This window comes from Oreochromis niloticus, linkage group LG1 (assembly GCF_001858045.2).
Source record: "Oreochromis niloticus isolate F11D_XX linkage group LG1, O_niloticus_UMD_NMBU, whole genome shotgun sequence".
Classification (NCBI taxonomy): domain Eukaryota; kingdom Metazoa; phylum Chordata; class Actinopteri; order Cichliformes; family Cichlidae; genus Oreochromis; species Oreochromis niloticus.
Window position 1 is genome coordinate 36442766 of NC_031965.2, and position 16602 is coordinate 36459367.

The 16602-nt window shown below is 40.4% G+C and overlaps 1 protein-coding gene across 4 annotated transcripts in view; it reads left to right on the plus strand.

The window, feature by feature from the left end:
* The window catches only part of LOC100690420 (MTSS1-like protein), an 81906-nt gene extending 65543 nt beyond the window's left edge, over positions 1–16363 (plus strand). For 2 of the 4 annotated variants that reach the window (XM_019361144.2, XM_013264866.3), the window contains 6 exons: positions 553–829; positions 1168–1242; positions 4273–4428; positions 4879–5061; positions 5523–5688; positions 6238–6661. In XM_019361144.2, coding sequence (XP_019216689.1) covers positions 553–829; positions 1168–1242; positions 4273–4428; positions 4879–5061; positions 5523–5688; positions 6238–6521 — 1141 coding nt within the window. In that variant the 3' untranslated portion in view covers positions 6522–6661. Of the gene's footprint in view, positions 1–552; positions 830–1167; positions 1243–4272; positions 4429–4878; positions 5062–5522; positions 5689–6237 lie in introns of all 4 variants that reach the window. The other 2 variants (XM_019361146.2, XM_019361148.2) reach the window with 2 other exon arrangements.
* The last annotated feature ends 239 nt before the right edge of the window (positions 16364–16602 follow it).

Below are 16602 nucleotides of genomic sequence, written 5' to 3' on the forward strand. Positions count from 1 at the left end.
CTGTGTGTATAGATGTGTGTGTGCTGGATCCTTCTAAGTTTGCACACCCTCTGTCTACCCCCTCCTGTCCTTTTCTTTCCCACTTTTCCACTCAAAACAACTGCCATTCTGTGTACTCTTTTTCACTTATCTTCTATTACTTGTGTTTGTTTGTGTGCATTCATGTGATTTGCCCTCTTTCTCTCCTGCTGGGTCTTTGCTTACCTGGTTTCTTTGCGGGTCTCTACTTTTAACTGTTCCTGGTGTGTGGCTTTACTGCATCATCGCACTGCGGGTTTTCACTAACCTAATGAACCAACGACTTGCTGTAAACTCCTCCTGATCCTTCAACCCATCATATGAACTTCCGACGCTTCCTTTAATTGTCAATCTATCACTTTCTACAACAACCAACCCCACTTCTTCTCTCTAAATTCAACCATTACTTCTCTAATCATGCTGTCTCTCCCTGATACTGCCTTCGCTCTACGCTGGGAATCATCACCTTCACATTCCTCACACCTCCATCACTCTGCTCCCTCCCTTCTCCTCTACACCTTCCTCCCCCAACAGCAGTGTAAACAGCGCCCACAGTAGTGCCTCCCGTTCGTCAGGGGGAGGTGGTAGTGGTGGTGTTGGTGGCGGAGGCTCCTTGCCCCACTCGCCCACCTCATCCTCCTCCTCCTCCTGTCGCTACCGCAGCAGCCTGCCGCACCAGCCTCCACCACCGGGGGGCATTGCTGCCCACCGCCTCAGCAGTGTCTCCTCACATGATTCGGGCTTCGTGTCCCAGGATGCCAACATCTACTCCAAGCCACCCTCACCTATGCCCTCAGACTTCACTAGTCAGGTACAGATGCCACATGGACAAATTTACATTATTTATGTGACCCGTTCAGAGTTACTGTGTTACTGTGGCTTAAATTGTTGGCTTTGAATGGCACACGCACAGCCTGAAAAAGACAATGACACAAAATTTTTGGTCTCTATTTTAGTGACACCCTGCAGCTAAACTAGACATTTCAGTATATTGGATGAGTAACTTTAAAATAACAAAGGACAAATATTTGAATAGAATTTAATTACTGGATATCCAATGAAAAAGATTATTAAGTTTCACACATGTGATTTGACCCTTGGTCTAAACTCTTATCAGTTTGTGTCACTCTTATTTCTTTCCTGGTGTAGAAATCATCCAGCTCAGCATCATCAGAGGCCTCAGAAACATGCCAGTCAGTCAGTGAATGCAGCTCCCCCACCACTGTAAGTATTCTTATTCATACCATATAACATGGACAGTCTGAAATGCAGCATAAAAAAAATTAAAGCAATAAAAGTGTGGTCCTAAAAAATTAACAAATAAAGGTCAGTGTGTGTACAAGTAGTCCTTATGAGCCAAAAGCTCAGGCTTCAGACTTTTCTAAACACTCTGTTTCTGAGAGCTTCCTCCTCTGTAACATGTCAGAGTGAGAGGATATCACTAATATGCACAGCTGTCATTGTAAACACAGACGACCCATCCTTGTGTGAAAATTAGCTTTAAGCAGTGGCTCCCAAACCTTCTCTGGCATGCTCCAATTAAAGAGCCGGAAAAAATGAATAAAAAATTAAATGAAATAAATATAAAAATTATAGTGTCAACAGACTCTTGTTTGTTTTTACCCTCAAAAAATTATTCTTAGTCAGACATAACTATTCTTCTATAAGTTTCACTTGATACTTATTGATACTTATTCATATTCATACTATGTTACATAGTGCATACATATAGTATTGAGTATATAGTGGGTCTGTGTCCCAGTAACAGGGCCCAGCACACAGTTTGTGCACTACTAACTTAAAGAGAGGGGAGCTATAATTATTAGCTTCACACGGAGGATAGAATGAGGGCCCAGTATAAGAGAAACAGGAATTATTGTGAGCTGTGGATCATACAAAGTTATTCTAGTTAACATGACATGTGTGTCCTTTAAGATTTTTACACAGTAATCATACAATCATACATCATACTTGTTGTCAATCTGTAACATCACTGTTGAGAGATTAGTTGTACCTGGCAGTGCTGGTTTATTCTTAAGTTTAGAGTTAAACTCTCAGTTTAGGGTATATTTACAAATACAGCTTAATGATTGGTGGGGAAAAAAGATAAATTAATTACTTGAAATTAAAAATTAAGCTCTGCTTCATTTAAGTTTACTTCAAGTTTCCTCATGGAGTCCAAATCAACCAGATTTCCACTGAACACCCGTCACATTCACACCTATATTACCTGTAGTGTTTTCCAGGGACAACAGGCAAGAAAAACAAAATGTAATTTCTTATAAGATTGAGCAATTTTTTAAACAGCTGTGATAATTGTGGTAGTATAAAGTCATTGTTGATACAGAATTGCAAGGTAGCGCACAACACGTGCTGTTTAAAATGAGACGTTACACTCATCAAGGTAGCAGGACATTTATAAGATTTTCAGGGATTTCCGAGAACAGTAGGAGACTTTACACCAAGTTGGACTTACCATTCAGAAATCAGAGCTGACAGTATTAAATCTCTGGGGCCTTGATGTGTTCTCCAGCAGAGAAAGCTTTTTGGTACCATCAAGCAACATCATATCAAACGCCGCCCACTTACTCACAAGAGAATAGTGAGGCAAATGTATTTGAGACACAAGGGGTTGGTTGAATTTATGCATTTTCTCCAATTTAAAAAAATGTTCATTGCAGCAATTAGCCTTGGAGAGCTCTATTTTCATAGGCACATGGGGCAAAGTTGTATCTTCCTAAGCATAAACCACCTACACATTGGTGCCAGTTGCAAAGTTGGCTTTAAGATTTACAGCCATTTGCATCTTCCCCTGCTCACCAACTCAAAATAGGCGCATGTAACGCCAGTCTTCTGTGCTTTTAATTGATGGAGGCATACCCAAATAAAGCTCTACAAAATCAGAGACTTGTTTTATTTATGTTTGGGAACTTGTCTTTTCCTCTTCCATTATACATTCTTTAGCCAGTTTGCACACCATTATATAAATCATGCTTGCAAGGCAAAATAAATATTCATTTCTGATCTTAAGCAGCATCTGTCTTCCGTACCAGCTTGCATATACTGCTTCCCTTTCACTTGTCGTGTTCACAACCATCTGTGATCCATCTCTAATTTGACTGATACACATTGTCAAGCTGGACCATGTGCCCCACTTTCACTGGTTATCTTGACAAGATTTAGCATAAGCATCACAAGGCAGACTTGCAGTCTCTCCTGTGCATTGCATGTATTGGTTATTTCTGGATGTTCTTAATTAAATCATCATGGAATCTGAGGCAGACACACTAGACACATGACATGTTCCATTAAAAACTCACGAGACAATTAAAATTTGCCTGGTCCCCTAAAAGTGATCTAAAACCATTTAGATCAGTTTCATCAGCTCATCTCACTGTACCCACATCCAGCACCTTTGGGAAAATGGTGGTGCACATGCAACAAAAGCAGAGGAACTGTGATTTCTACCTGAGCTCCTTTCATTTAAGCTCAAGAACACATAAAGACATAGATAGATAAAGTGTTAACAGTAAGCAATTATTTATGTGCTTCTGGGAAATAAGTCATGCCTGCAGCTTTAATAACAACAAACTGCACTGCATACTGTGCACGGTTAACTTAAACTGCATTTTGTTTGGTTACTTTCTTGTGAATGAAGGTATAATGAGAAGTTACTAAATCAAACAATAGCTCCTACCAATCATTTTTCTCTATCTCCGTCAGGCATGAGGTACAATTTCCACACTTTTTATCCCCAACAATGCTTCAGTTGGCTTCTCCTTGATCACTGTACAAATCCTACAAATATACAGAAATACTCGAGTATTCTGTGGTACCTGATGCAGATGTGCCACAATTCAGCAATCTGAATTTGTTGCTACAAATTCATCAACATAAACGTGTTAAATATACAGGATCTAAGTAACAATTAGAAGTAGGCTTTGTAGATGTAGAGGCTTAGTCCCACTCTAATCACACGTAACTTGGAGAGTAATTTTGATGCATTGCAGTGGTAACTAATTGTGTTTCATGAGGCCCATTTTGGTTTCAGCTGTATTGTCTATCTGTTTCGGTTTCTTAGAATTTGGTGTGTGTGCCTGTTCACATGCTTGGCTTTTGTTTTTGTGTGTGGCCCAGTGGTCCTGCAGCTGGCTGTCTCTCTCTATATATCTCTGTCTCCCTCTCTCTCACTCTTGCTTCCTGTCTGTGGCTTTTCCATTCTCTGATGACATGACTGTGTCTCTCGTCCCGCAGTTTGGCTCGTCCTTCGCTACCTTCCGCCCCGCTCTTTCTCACTCTGGCTCCACCCGGCCTCTCTCTGTCATTCTTCCTGTTCCTGCGTCCCCACCCTATAACCACCCCCCTGGATCCAGCTCCTCCTCTCCCACATCAAAGGTTCCTATGTGGAAGGTTTGTTCTCCATTCGCTTCCATTTCTTCAGTTGCACATTTTCTTCCGTTTCTGTTTAACAAGTTAATGCATAGAATTTATTTTCTTTTACTTTTCATCACCTGATTAACTCATTCATAACTACATTGCACTGCTTCATTGCAAGTGTTCATCCCCACTTGCTTTGTGTGCATTTTTTTTGGCTTCATCGGCCTCGTTGGTTTTACAGTCTACCAACTGGTAACTGACCAAAACCAAGCAGGGTCAAAGGTCATCAACATATACATGCTCAAACACTCGAAAAGGCCTCTGCTCCACACATTCTGACCTGCACACAGTCCTTGAAGTACCCATAAAGGCCCCCTCTCTCTGCACTCAGATGAAGGGCATCAAACTGCTGGATAGCAGACAAGTCATGTGTGCTAATGTTACCACCTACTTCCTGTTTATTAATTCCACTCACCTCTTCAGGACTGGTCCAAAGCAGGTCAGTATGAGCAGCCTGTGGCTGCAGCGGCAGTCCAGAGAAGAAAGGAACCTCTTGATAGGCTGAGGGAGAGCGAGGCATCACCGGGCTCCCAGGGATATGCTGGGCCATCACATCCTGATGATGGGCAGAGAGCCAGGATGACACCAGCTACCATCGCTGCCAAGGTAATAGTGAAGTTGATGATACTGAAACACGGGCTGAAGATAGCAATTTGTGAGTGCGTCTATACAAATGCATGAATATGTGTAAAGTATGGCCTATAGTAGTTATTACAGGTATTGTGGTCTGTGGGAGCAGCTCATATATCATTCACTGTGGAATACATCTGAGACAGTCAGCTAAAGACTTGACTTTGTTGTCAATTAAGAAAAAGCATATTTATGACTACAAAGGCTGTAAACACAAGTGTCCTTGTCAACATGAGATGCGGCACAGGCAAAACACTTCCAGGTTCTCAGGTGGATGCTTACAAGTGAAACAAATAACAAGTGCACAAACGCTTTTTTCTTTTTGCATTTTAGGACCAGAAACCTTTTTTTATTCTATTCAATTTGTAGATTAGAGTTTAGTTTTCAAACAGCTGGTTGCTCAAACTCCAGTGCAGTGTTTCATTGTATGTTCTCAGCATGGAGAGGAGGTTTCTCCAGCAGCCAGTGACCTGGCCATGGTGCTTACCAGGGGACTCAGCATGGAGCAGCAGAAGAGCAACAGAGACTCCCTGCAGTACTCCAGTGGATATAGCACAGAGACCACAACTCCATCCTGCTCAGAGGACACAATTCCTTCACAAGGTGAAACTCTAATCTACCACGTTCTTTATTGCAGCATTTAATCTCATTCATTTTAGAGTGCCCACATATATTACATTTTCCTGGCCACATTCATTATCTTATTTTTGTAACATTCCAGGAAAAGCAACCTGTTAAGGGAAGGTTTTTTTTAGCTGAAATATCAGTATTTACAACTTCTACATAAGTTCTACTTTACTGTATTCCTCCTACTAGCACTCCTGCCATTGAGTGTAGTTTTACCAAAATCAGATTAAATGAATCCATTTAATCATCCAGGCAGCAGCTAAAGTGTATGATGGATGTATTCTGACAGTTTCTCTGACAGCAGTTGGAAAATGACAATATAAAGATAAAATTGAAAAATATTAAATGTGCTCACTTGCTGGCTTGCTCTACCAAAACGATGTAGCTATCCCCGTGTTAATCTAATAAAGCGACCACAGAACATTGTCTTTCCTCTCCCTCTGTTTCTGGCACATCCAGTTCAATCATTTCTCTAAAATCTCATAAATACCTTTTTTGTTTTACCCTCTGCTCTCCTCATATTAGGTTCAGATTATGACTGCTACTCAGTGAATGGTGATGCCGAAGGTCCAGATGGACAGACAGAGTTTGACAAGTCCTCCACAATTCCTCGCCACTCTAATATTGCCCAGAACTACAGGCGAATGATCCAGACCAAGAGGCCAGCCAGCACAGCTGGCCTGCCACTGGTGTTCTTGGTCCAGGGGCTCATGGGATACCAGGGCAGCCTGGTGGAGCTGGTGGAGGTGGAACAGGGACTCCAGGGACTGCCACCATCCGCCGAACCCCCTCTACCAAACCTGGCGTGAGGCGCACGTTATCCAGTGCGGGGCCCATCCCCATTCGACCACCCATCGTGCCTGTCAAAACACCCACTGTCCCTGGAGACTCACATTCACCTGGTGCAGGTGGAGGGCATGCCGGTGGCGTACCTGTCCGTGTGGGCAGTGAGGAATGTGTGTTCTTCACTGGAGCTGAGGATTCACAGGGAGCGCTTGATTATGTGAAGGCATCACCAAAGCGCCTCAGCCTGCCTAACACCGCCTGGGGATCAGGGGCTGCGTTAGAGGTCTACGCTCAGCAGCATGGGGGCCTTGCAATAGGAACAGGCTCAGGCGCTGGATCAGAGGAAGATCAGATGATCGCAGCCAATCGGCACAGCCTAGTGGAGAAGATTGGCGAGTTGGTAGCTAGCGCACATGCCCTTGGTGAGGGCCAGTTTCCCTTCCCTGCCCTCCCTGATGACCCAGCCCCACCACCAACTGGCCCCACTGACACTCAGACAGGGACCGAAGGGGCAGAAGGGTCTGGTGACATGCTGACCACCATCAGGAGAGGAGTCCGTCTTCGCAAAACCGTCTCCAATGACCGCTCAGCTCCCCGTATATTGTGATCGGAGGAACAGCAGAAAGAGGATGATGCTTGTCAACCGAGAGGGAGTCAGGTGTTGGTGTGATGCAACCCAACCACCTAGTACATACACAAAAACTTAACCATGTAGGGAAAGCTATAATATAATAGAAGACGAATGAAAACAGAAACATACATAAAAAAGTTTAAAGACACCATTAGAGTAATGATATATAATATAATGATAATAATAACAATAATAATGTTAACCCATGCTGACCGTTAAAAGTTAAATGCTGAATATTGACAGGCTCCTAGCAGGCCACTATAACTAGTGTGTGTTGGACGCATGTTTGTCTTCTATACACCTTCACCCAGGGAAGGAAAGACTCGCAGGACAAAAAAAAAAACAGGTGTGATTTTTTTAAAAAGAGGCAAAGAAAGAGAGAAACACTGGGTTCTGTTCTGTTTTGCCAACTTACTCCTTTCCCTATCCTCTTCTCCAACTAACCCGACTGTCTGATCCCAGATGAAAGACTGTTGACTGAACGAGGGGCTGGTGTGGACGAGAGAGAGAGGGGACTCAGAGTGCCATGTGAGCAGCTGGATTTGAACCCAAGCTGTCTCAGCAGCAACACACTGTACTTATTAGCCCATTGAACTGAAGCTTTGGTATTAGTACGGGGAGCTAACAAGCCAGAGGGCCTCTCTGGTTCATCCTAATGTAAAAGAATCTTGAAAAAAAGGAAATATCCACTGTTGGCATTGAACCGTGCTAGTGCCCCCTTCCCCCCTCTCTCGCTCTCTGCGTAGTGAATGCGTGCATTCATGGGTGTGCATGTGGGCAAATGTAAAACGTGAGTGTGTGTCTACGTGTGACTAATTGTGTGTGTGTGTGCGAGGAGGGTGGGTAGAGCTCTGCTGCAGGACAGCTGGTTACCCAATGAGGGCAGGGCTTTTTCTCCTGTGTGTTGTGCGTGTATTTTCTTGTTTATATTGTGACGTCATTTACCTTGTTACCGCTGTACGAGAAGTTACGAGACGTACTCCAGGCGTATAGATATATTCATATATATTTTCTAGAACCAGAGAGAAAATGTTAAATCAGAAATGGAGCAATAAATGTGTTTTATTTTCTTGTTTCGAAGAAGCGGCTCGATGGAGGATTGTAGATTCTCCTTTGTCACATTCAGGCAATCATCAGGAATGCTAAATTACACATCGACTGTGAATTCATGCCTAGCCGGTTTTGGCGTGTGTCTCTCTCTGTCCCTGTCTCTTTCTGGTGAATAAAATGGATTACAAAAGTCTGGGGAAAAAAAGGAAAACTGTAAGCACTTTGATAGGGGATAGATAATATGTACAATAGCCAGTAGGTGTTGTTGTAGTCATAGTGTATGACAGGGAGTGAGAGAGTGAGCGAGATGGTATCCAGGGGGGAATTATTTAATTTGTGAAAGAAGAAGCAGAAGAAGACAGGGAGGGACAAAGAGCAAGTGAGAAAGACTGGTTGATTTGGGAGATTGGTTGAATGAGATGGGATAAGAAAGTGTGAGGGCCATACAAGCTATTGCTTGTTGTGGATCGTGAAGAGCACTGAAGTTTTTAATGCTGTGGCTGCATTGGCATTTAAAGGACTGGTCACATAATGAAAAAAAAAAAAAAAAACACAGTATAGACAGGTCAGACAACGTCTGAATAAAGCAAATCCATATTTTCCTGTCAGTTTTATTTTTCTGTCACTGAGACTTCTGCCTCATAGCATCAGAGGGGAATGTAGGTTTGATTGAGTTTCTACTGTGGAGACAGACCTTTAAAAAAAACCTAATAAAAACAGCTTTTCAGAATAAAACTTTTTCCACTGTGAGTGGAACAGTTGGAATTCGGTTTTTCTGTATTATGTTATTGTAGAGAGGCGAAAATGTCAAAAATTGAGCCAATCCAATCAAAACTATAAACGCACCTGTGGTCAAGAACAAAATCTAACACCTTTACTTGGATATTTACCACTTAATACTTAACCGGTATCAACAATTGAGGCTGTTTAGATACTGTATTTTTCACTGTCCAAATCTTCAATGACAGTTGCTTATCTAAAAAATATCGTCTCACCTGTAAATATTGTGTCTTTTTTTACATTGTGGCCACACAAAGTTAAGCCTTGAACAAAGCTGAACAATACTCTTTTGCCTTAGATTTACTCTGTATGTTGTCCTTTCTAAATAAAACAAAGATTTTAATCAAACAGTATAGCACACATAGCACAGATGTAATAAAACACTCGGAGAGACCATGTCCAGCTTGTAGCTGACAATTTTTGACATTAGTTCTTAGTTCTTTATTTTGGTAGAGAGTGAGGGATTATTGTTTGAAACTCAACAATAGCATTAAAATTGTTATTCAACAATTTGGAGGTCAACGTGTTTGTAGCCTTGACAGTTTGAGAGACTTGAAATCATTTTCAACTCTTCAAATAAGAGACAGGATGAGTTTGCCAAGTGCAGGGGGAGTAAATTTGTCAAAGTGGTTATTATGCATCAAAGTTTTCTTAGCTGCCAGCAAGTTCCTGAAAGTTTTGCCGTTGCCCAAGTCTTCGATTGAAAGTTGGACTTCTGCACAGGGTGTAAGGTGAGACTGCCTTTGAAGCTATTGAAAGCCACCATTCTCAAATCCAGTACAAGTACTGGAGGACTGTAACAAGTAATGTAATCTAACCTAAATTTTTCAGATTCTTTGGCCAGCGGGTTTTAGATTAGCTCAATCACATGCAACATAATTATTTAGCCCCACATTTATTCAGTCACCTAAAATGAATGTATTCCCAGCAGTGAGACACAACGCTGGTGTCTAAACACAAAAAGGCCGCCCCAGCACAGTTAAGCTCAGTTCATCGAAAGTGACCCAGTTCAGCTCAGGATATGGCTGTATGAAAGAAACTTTTATGAACATTAAGATGCAAGAAATGGTGAAGCTCGCTGATGACAAAGACGTGGGAATATTTTACTTTGCAAGTTGACATAGAGAGGAAAAGATGTGTGAAATGAGCATTTCACTGCCTGTTCATACAATATGTACTGTATGTGCTGTAATTGTAAAAGAGAATCAGGCGCACAGATTTGGTATAAAGGTTTGTTAGAAAATATTACATGTAATATTTAGTTGTTTTTTTTTCTTCTACAGTACTGTTTGAATGTTTTGTCTTAACTTTAATTAATGTAAAAAAAGAAAAAAAAGAAAAAACTCCAGTTGTAACACAAACTACTAAGCTGTGTAACATACGGATGTAGGACGTGTGGGCCAGAGTGAGTGTGTCCTTGTTTGGCTGTTGATCTTTAGGCTAGTGAACTCTTCATCAACATGTCTGTATGCTCTTTTAGCAGTGACCTGAACATAGCCTGTGACATCCACTCTCCTATATACTCTTTTTGTCAACGTATTGATTATTTTGCCTCGAATAGAAAATTGTTCCAGGCACATTTGTGGCTTCTTTAGAATGATTTAATATAAAGAGTTGGAGAAGAGATTTTTTTTAACATTGGCACCTTCTGCAAGCAAACAATTTTTTTGTTGAAGTTTGCAAAAGTGCATCAATTAGGGGATGTTTTAATGTTCTGTCAACAGGAAACTGTGCATTTGTTGTTACATGTGGATGCTGTGTGATGAATCTGTCTCTGAATCTTCGAAGCTGAAAGGGGGAAAAACATGTTTTGAGTGAGAAAAGTGAAAAAGAGTTTTTCCTAAACCACCTGTCAAGGTCACCATGTGCATGAATCTGTATACCTATACTGAATGTATGACATGGTGAAGGATGGCATCCAACTGTGTCTGATTTGCTTAAACTATTGCAATGTCAGAACATTGTTCTTGTACAACTGGGTGACATTTCCTCTTTAAACAACAGGAAAGCAATACAGGGGTACTGCATTTATGTGTATTCACAATCATGATCCACTGTGGGTATGATAAAGGAGAATACCATTGTTTTGTATACTAGGATACTTGCGTTGTCCATCTTAAAGTTATTCGACACTACATAGCTCTAATGGTGTTCAGATATCAGAATAAATAATGCACACTGGAGAAGAAAATAGAACAAAATGTCATCCTCATCATCGTCATTGAAAATCACCATGACTAAAAGCTGCTGTGAGGTGTCATGCACTACCAAATGGTTTAATAAGCTGCCAAACCAAAACACTGAGCCATTCAAATGATAAAACTGGGTGTTAGTGTTGGGTGGTATGTTTAATTTTCTAGGTGGTTACAATGAGTCCAACAATTGGGTACTGTAGATATATTTGCAGAATTTTGCACCAGAACCCATTTCTCCTAACTCCAAAATGGACATGGGAACCAAGACTTCCATATTAAGATTTATTTATAGTCAGTATATTTGTCTAATCACCCAACACTGCTAGATAAAAGTAATAAAACATAAGGTATTAGGAAGAATAGGAAAACTTTGGGATCCTGAAACTCAGTATGCAGCATGAAGTTACTGTAGGTGTTAACCTAATTAAGCTATGCAAGGCTTGGTCACTCAGTAGGAAAATTTACAATTTCATTAGTATTATTAATTCAGCTATCTCAAGGCACTTTATATTACATGCTATATATAATGTAAAGATTCTATTATAAGAAAAAAAAAACCTAGCAATCCAAAGATCCCTTACGAGGAGGCACTTGGCAGCAGTAGGACATTTAAAAAACTCCCTTTTAAAAGAAGAAACCTCCAACAGAACCAGGCTCCTTTTATTTAGCGTTTGTCAAGATACCCCTTCCTGTAGAGTTCTAAAAGTTTCCCAGATTTGTGAGAAGCCTAGCCAAGATTCAAGATTCAAGATGGTTTATTCTGTAAATACCATGTTTTTACATGGTATTTACAGACATACACAGGCTGAAACGAAATGATGTTGTGTTGTGCAATAATCAGCAAACAATAAAAATACAGTATAACAATCAAGCTGCAGCTTGATGCGACACTCAGCAAACTCAGGCGTAAACAATCACACTCATTCAGCTAGCAGCAGTCCTCTGACAGAGAGGGATTGAATACGATCAGTGTGTGTTAAGTCCCAGATTAATAGAAAACCTTGCCACTGAAAAACGGTCGCCATTGAACAAGGTCCTAGTCTAGCACCAGACTTAATCACTTTCTAAGAAACAGAGCCCTAGAGTCATGAAATATTCTAAAGTCCTGCAAAAGTTGCATGTTGTGGCTATGATTGTTTTCTTCTCCAGTGGGTGTGGTTTTCTGAGTATGAGAAGCTGACTTCAGTCTTCATAGCTACAGATGAGTCCCTGAGTCTGAAGATTTAAGTGCTGCATATTTGTTGAATGAAATGAAAACTAAGGAATACACTGCCAGTTATCTACAGGAAGTTATTCCTTTAATAAAGTTTTAATAATGCTCTGGAAAACAAGCACTCAAATATTATAAATAACAACTTGGGACCAGACAAGTATTCTAAAACCTCTGAGTTTTTCAAATTGAATGAGATCACAGCAGCCTAAAGGCGAGACTGCGCACAGTAAAAGGTTGAATGGTTAAGATGACTAAAAGACACAAGACTGCTATTTTCCTTTAAAATACCCAGTTTACAGCACAAGAAATATCGAACTAAAAAATGTTTTTAAAATTCTAAATTAACTGTGTAACTAACTGAACAAGCTGGAATACCTGTGCTACAGTGTCAGTTTACGAGTGTATGTGTTGTTCAGTGTGGGCCCATCTTCAAATGAAGTGGCTGCTGCAGAAAAATACAAAGGCACATAGACATACATGCATGCAGGCATGCGTGCATAGATAGAAACACTTGTGCACATATTAGAAACAGGACTAACATAAAGAACAATCTCCTCTTCTGTTAATTTCATAATTTGGCTCAGTTGATGATATTACCACAGTTTACTTTCAATTTTATATTAGCTTTCTTGTTTTCTACCAAGGTTAATGTGCGAGCTTCTTTAGTAATGCACACATTGAAATAACTTGCACAGTAGTTAAAAATACTGTTATACTTAAAATACTGCACAACAAGCCCTAAAAACTAGAAAGCTATGTACTTTTCATTGATTAGCACGAGGCTGCATAGAGTATGTGAAGGGAATAGTTTAACATTTTGGAAAATACTTAGTAGAAAGAATAATTCATAGCCACCAGATGGTAATTTTAGCGTGGCGAGGTTTGGAAGCTGTAGGAAACCCAACCCCTCCAAACATTCCACCTACGTGTATACCTGTGGTTTACTTAGTAATACACGTTTGTGTTAAATCTGAACAAACATCAATGTAAAGTATACAAAGTAAGAGGTTAACTGGCAAGTGTTGTCCCCACAGTGAATGGCTCACACTGACAAGAGAAGTAAGAAAGAAGCTCATAAATTTTCCAAAATGTTAAGCAGTTGCTTTAACTTTTAATGAAAACATGATTTTTTTTTTTTTGATTATGTAACTGGAGATGGACTGAGTTGAAAATTCCTAATATCATAATTGTCTGAACAGCCTGGAGGTATATGAAAGCTACCAGTTAGCCTTGCAAATCGTATTTCACCAAGTGGAAAAAGCAGAAGAGAACTGAATTTAAATGTTCCTCTATTCCCCGACATTTACACCTGTGTATCCCCGTCTTCTCTCTCTTTTTCCTATTGCCATTCAACTTTAATCCACTTTCCTCGATCAGTACACCCAGGGATTATGTGTGGCTGACAAATCAGAAAACAACACTTGTCATGATGGGCGCCCCATTGGCATTACTCTGTCTCTCTGTGCCTCGCAGCCCATCAAAGCTAATGAAAAATAATTTTGATGAAGTCTTTATTTTCACCATAGTCCACAGTGAATACACACTATGCTCAATTTATTATCTTTCTGTCTTTCCCTTCACCCTCTTCCCTCCCCCCTCCTTCTGTGTCTGATTACTGTATGTCAGGATGCATGTGTGGATCCAGTGTGTCATAATGGCTAATGGATGCTATCATTTTGGGACCTGGGTGTTTTGTTCAAAATGCTGGAATCATTAGGTAGGTTAAACTTTTCCCTAGCGTGCACATTAATATCTGCTGGTCTCAAGGCAAGCAGATGAATCTCTAACACTGTCTCAGTGCTAGATTACATTTTAATTAATTTTGATCAGGCTTTTTATGGCATCTTCCTGACATCACCTCAAAGGCTGTTCATGTTACTTGGTTTCTCAGTGAGCTTTTGTCAAAGAGACCATGTGAGCTTTTTAAACTAACAGTACAAGGTCAGTTAGGGAGACCACCAAAATATCATATGTAAATAATTAAAATATATTGCAGTTCAATTGTGAATTGATTTCCATTGTGGCAAGGAGTGACAAAGCATAGGAGTAAGAAAGGGTAGAATATAACAAACCTGAACAACATACAGGAAAAAGTAAAAACCCTAACTGATCTTAGGATCAAGCAAAACCACACCAACTACAGCTGTAACACCAGTTAAGCGTGCTTTTGTAACCCAAATTTAACTGAAGGTTGATTTCAAGAGGAAACAGTTCTTCTCTGATTTACTTTAAGTAGATTATACATGTTAGCTAGCTGCCTAGCAATTTGTCTTTTGCAAGCTATCATTAGCTGATGTCATCCAGACAAAAGATGGCTTAAAGCTGGTTCAGCTTCTCCAAGCAATTGTAACCCGAGTCCTTCGAATAGAAATCTGTCCACAGGCTGAGAGTCTAATTTTTAGGGAAGAATTGTTTACATCATTTAATACATGAAAAACAACAACATTGACTACTTTTAACTAAGCATTCAGTGTAGCCAATTTCACATGTTCTGTTTTTGATTGGCATGGCTCAGGAGACAACACTGTACAAAAGTCGATTTTTCTGTCAAAATTGAAATTGCTGCGCAAGTAATCAGCTTTTTTCCAACTGCTGTTTGAATTATTTCTTCTGAAGCCTTTTCACATCACTGTTATAGAGACTGGAGAAGATGCAGCAGTCAACATCCTGTCATTTTGCTGTTTCCTAGTGTGACGTAGTAAAATTAAAAGCAGATTACAACAGAAGTTCAAATTGCTTGTTGACGACTGATGATGAAACTTAAGGCACAGCCAGCTTCTCTCAGCCGGTAAACTTCATGACCCGATACATATCCGTTTCCCTGGTAACGGAGATTTATAGGCGGTTGGAAGACTTCCACTGTGAGCATTTGCTCGCAGCATGAAAACAATGTTAGAAATCTGTATGGAAATAACTTCACTTTAAATATTGTATACTTACAGTAGAAACTTACATAATATGCTACATAAGATTTAACAATGTCTTCATTTGAAATAGCTTAATCAAAATGAACATAATGTTCTTTATTGCTGACTGATCCAAGTAAGGAAACCACAATGCTGGCCATTGAAGAACAGATTGTTTTATATTTTTGATCAGACAAAAAGAAGTTTTGAGTTGCTCTATATACAACCCACTCTTTTAGCCATCTGCCCAAGTTATATTGAACTATGTACTTGTGTATGTGTGTCTGTATGAGTGTGATTATGTGTGTTGTACAAGGAGAGATGGTTAAAACCCCTACTGTTCCTCCCTTCCACCTCCCACACACAATCTGTCAGTCTTTCCTGCTGTCTAATACGGAAGGTATCCACATTAATACACACACACACACACACACACACACGCACATATACACACTGGTCTGAAGCAAACATGACTAAAGTTGATTCTCAGAAGCCACATGAGGGTACCTTGAAGTCCTCTATGAGATCCTGATGTAACACATTGCAACCTCTTGTCATACAGCCATGCAGAACAGAGTGGCCGAAGTGGCCTCCCGGTGCCACTGTCACTGCAACTAAATTGAATGTCTTGGTGTCTATACTCCAGTTCCAGTAGTGTCTCTTGCTCGCTTGCTCTCTTTCTCGACAGCCGACATCTGAACTCTCAATGAAATCTCTACAAAATTCACAGCTGAGGCATTTTCTGAGGGGCTTTTTTTTTCAAATAATAACATTGTGAGAGAGTCAACACCTGCTTCTTCTTTCTGTACAACCCAGTCTTTTAGCTCCTCTTTTTCCTCCTGAGTAGCCCTGCAGGCACTGTGGTCTTGTCTTTCTCTCTTCTTACGCCCCCTCACTTCCGCTTTTTTTTCTTTAATTTATTGTGAATTGATTTCTAAGTTTGGTTCGCCTCCGTCGCTGAAGGTGAAGATTTCTTTTCTGTCTTCCTTTTTGTAAGATTGACCCTTTTTTTGTTAACTTTAGTCACTGCTAATGTAACAAAACGCACTGTGATGATTCCAGTATTAATAAAAGTTGTACTTAAACTGTGTGCTGCTGTGTAAAACGAGTCTTTTTATTCAAGAAATATGCTCAGAATCCTAAACCATCTACAGAGTTTAGTATGCACTGTAAGAAGCGATTCAGTATGGGTCAGTGAATTGTCTGTGTGGCGTCTAAAGGCCAGTCAGAGGCAGAAAGGCTAACTGTAGTCACTGAACCAAAGAATGACACTTGTACTTTCAGTGCATGATAACACTGGTTAGGAAGAAATTCCATATCCCATTGGTA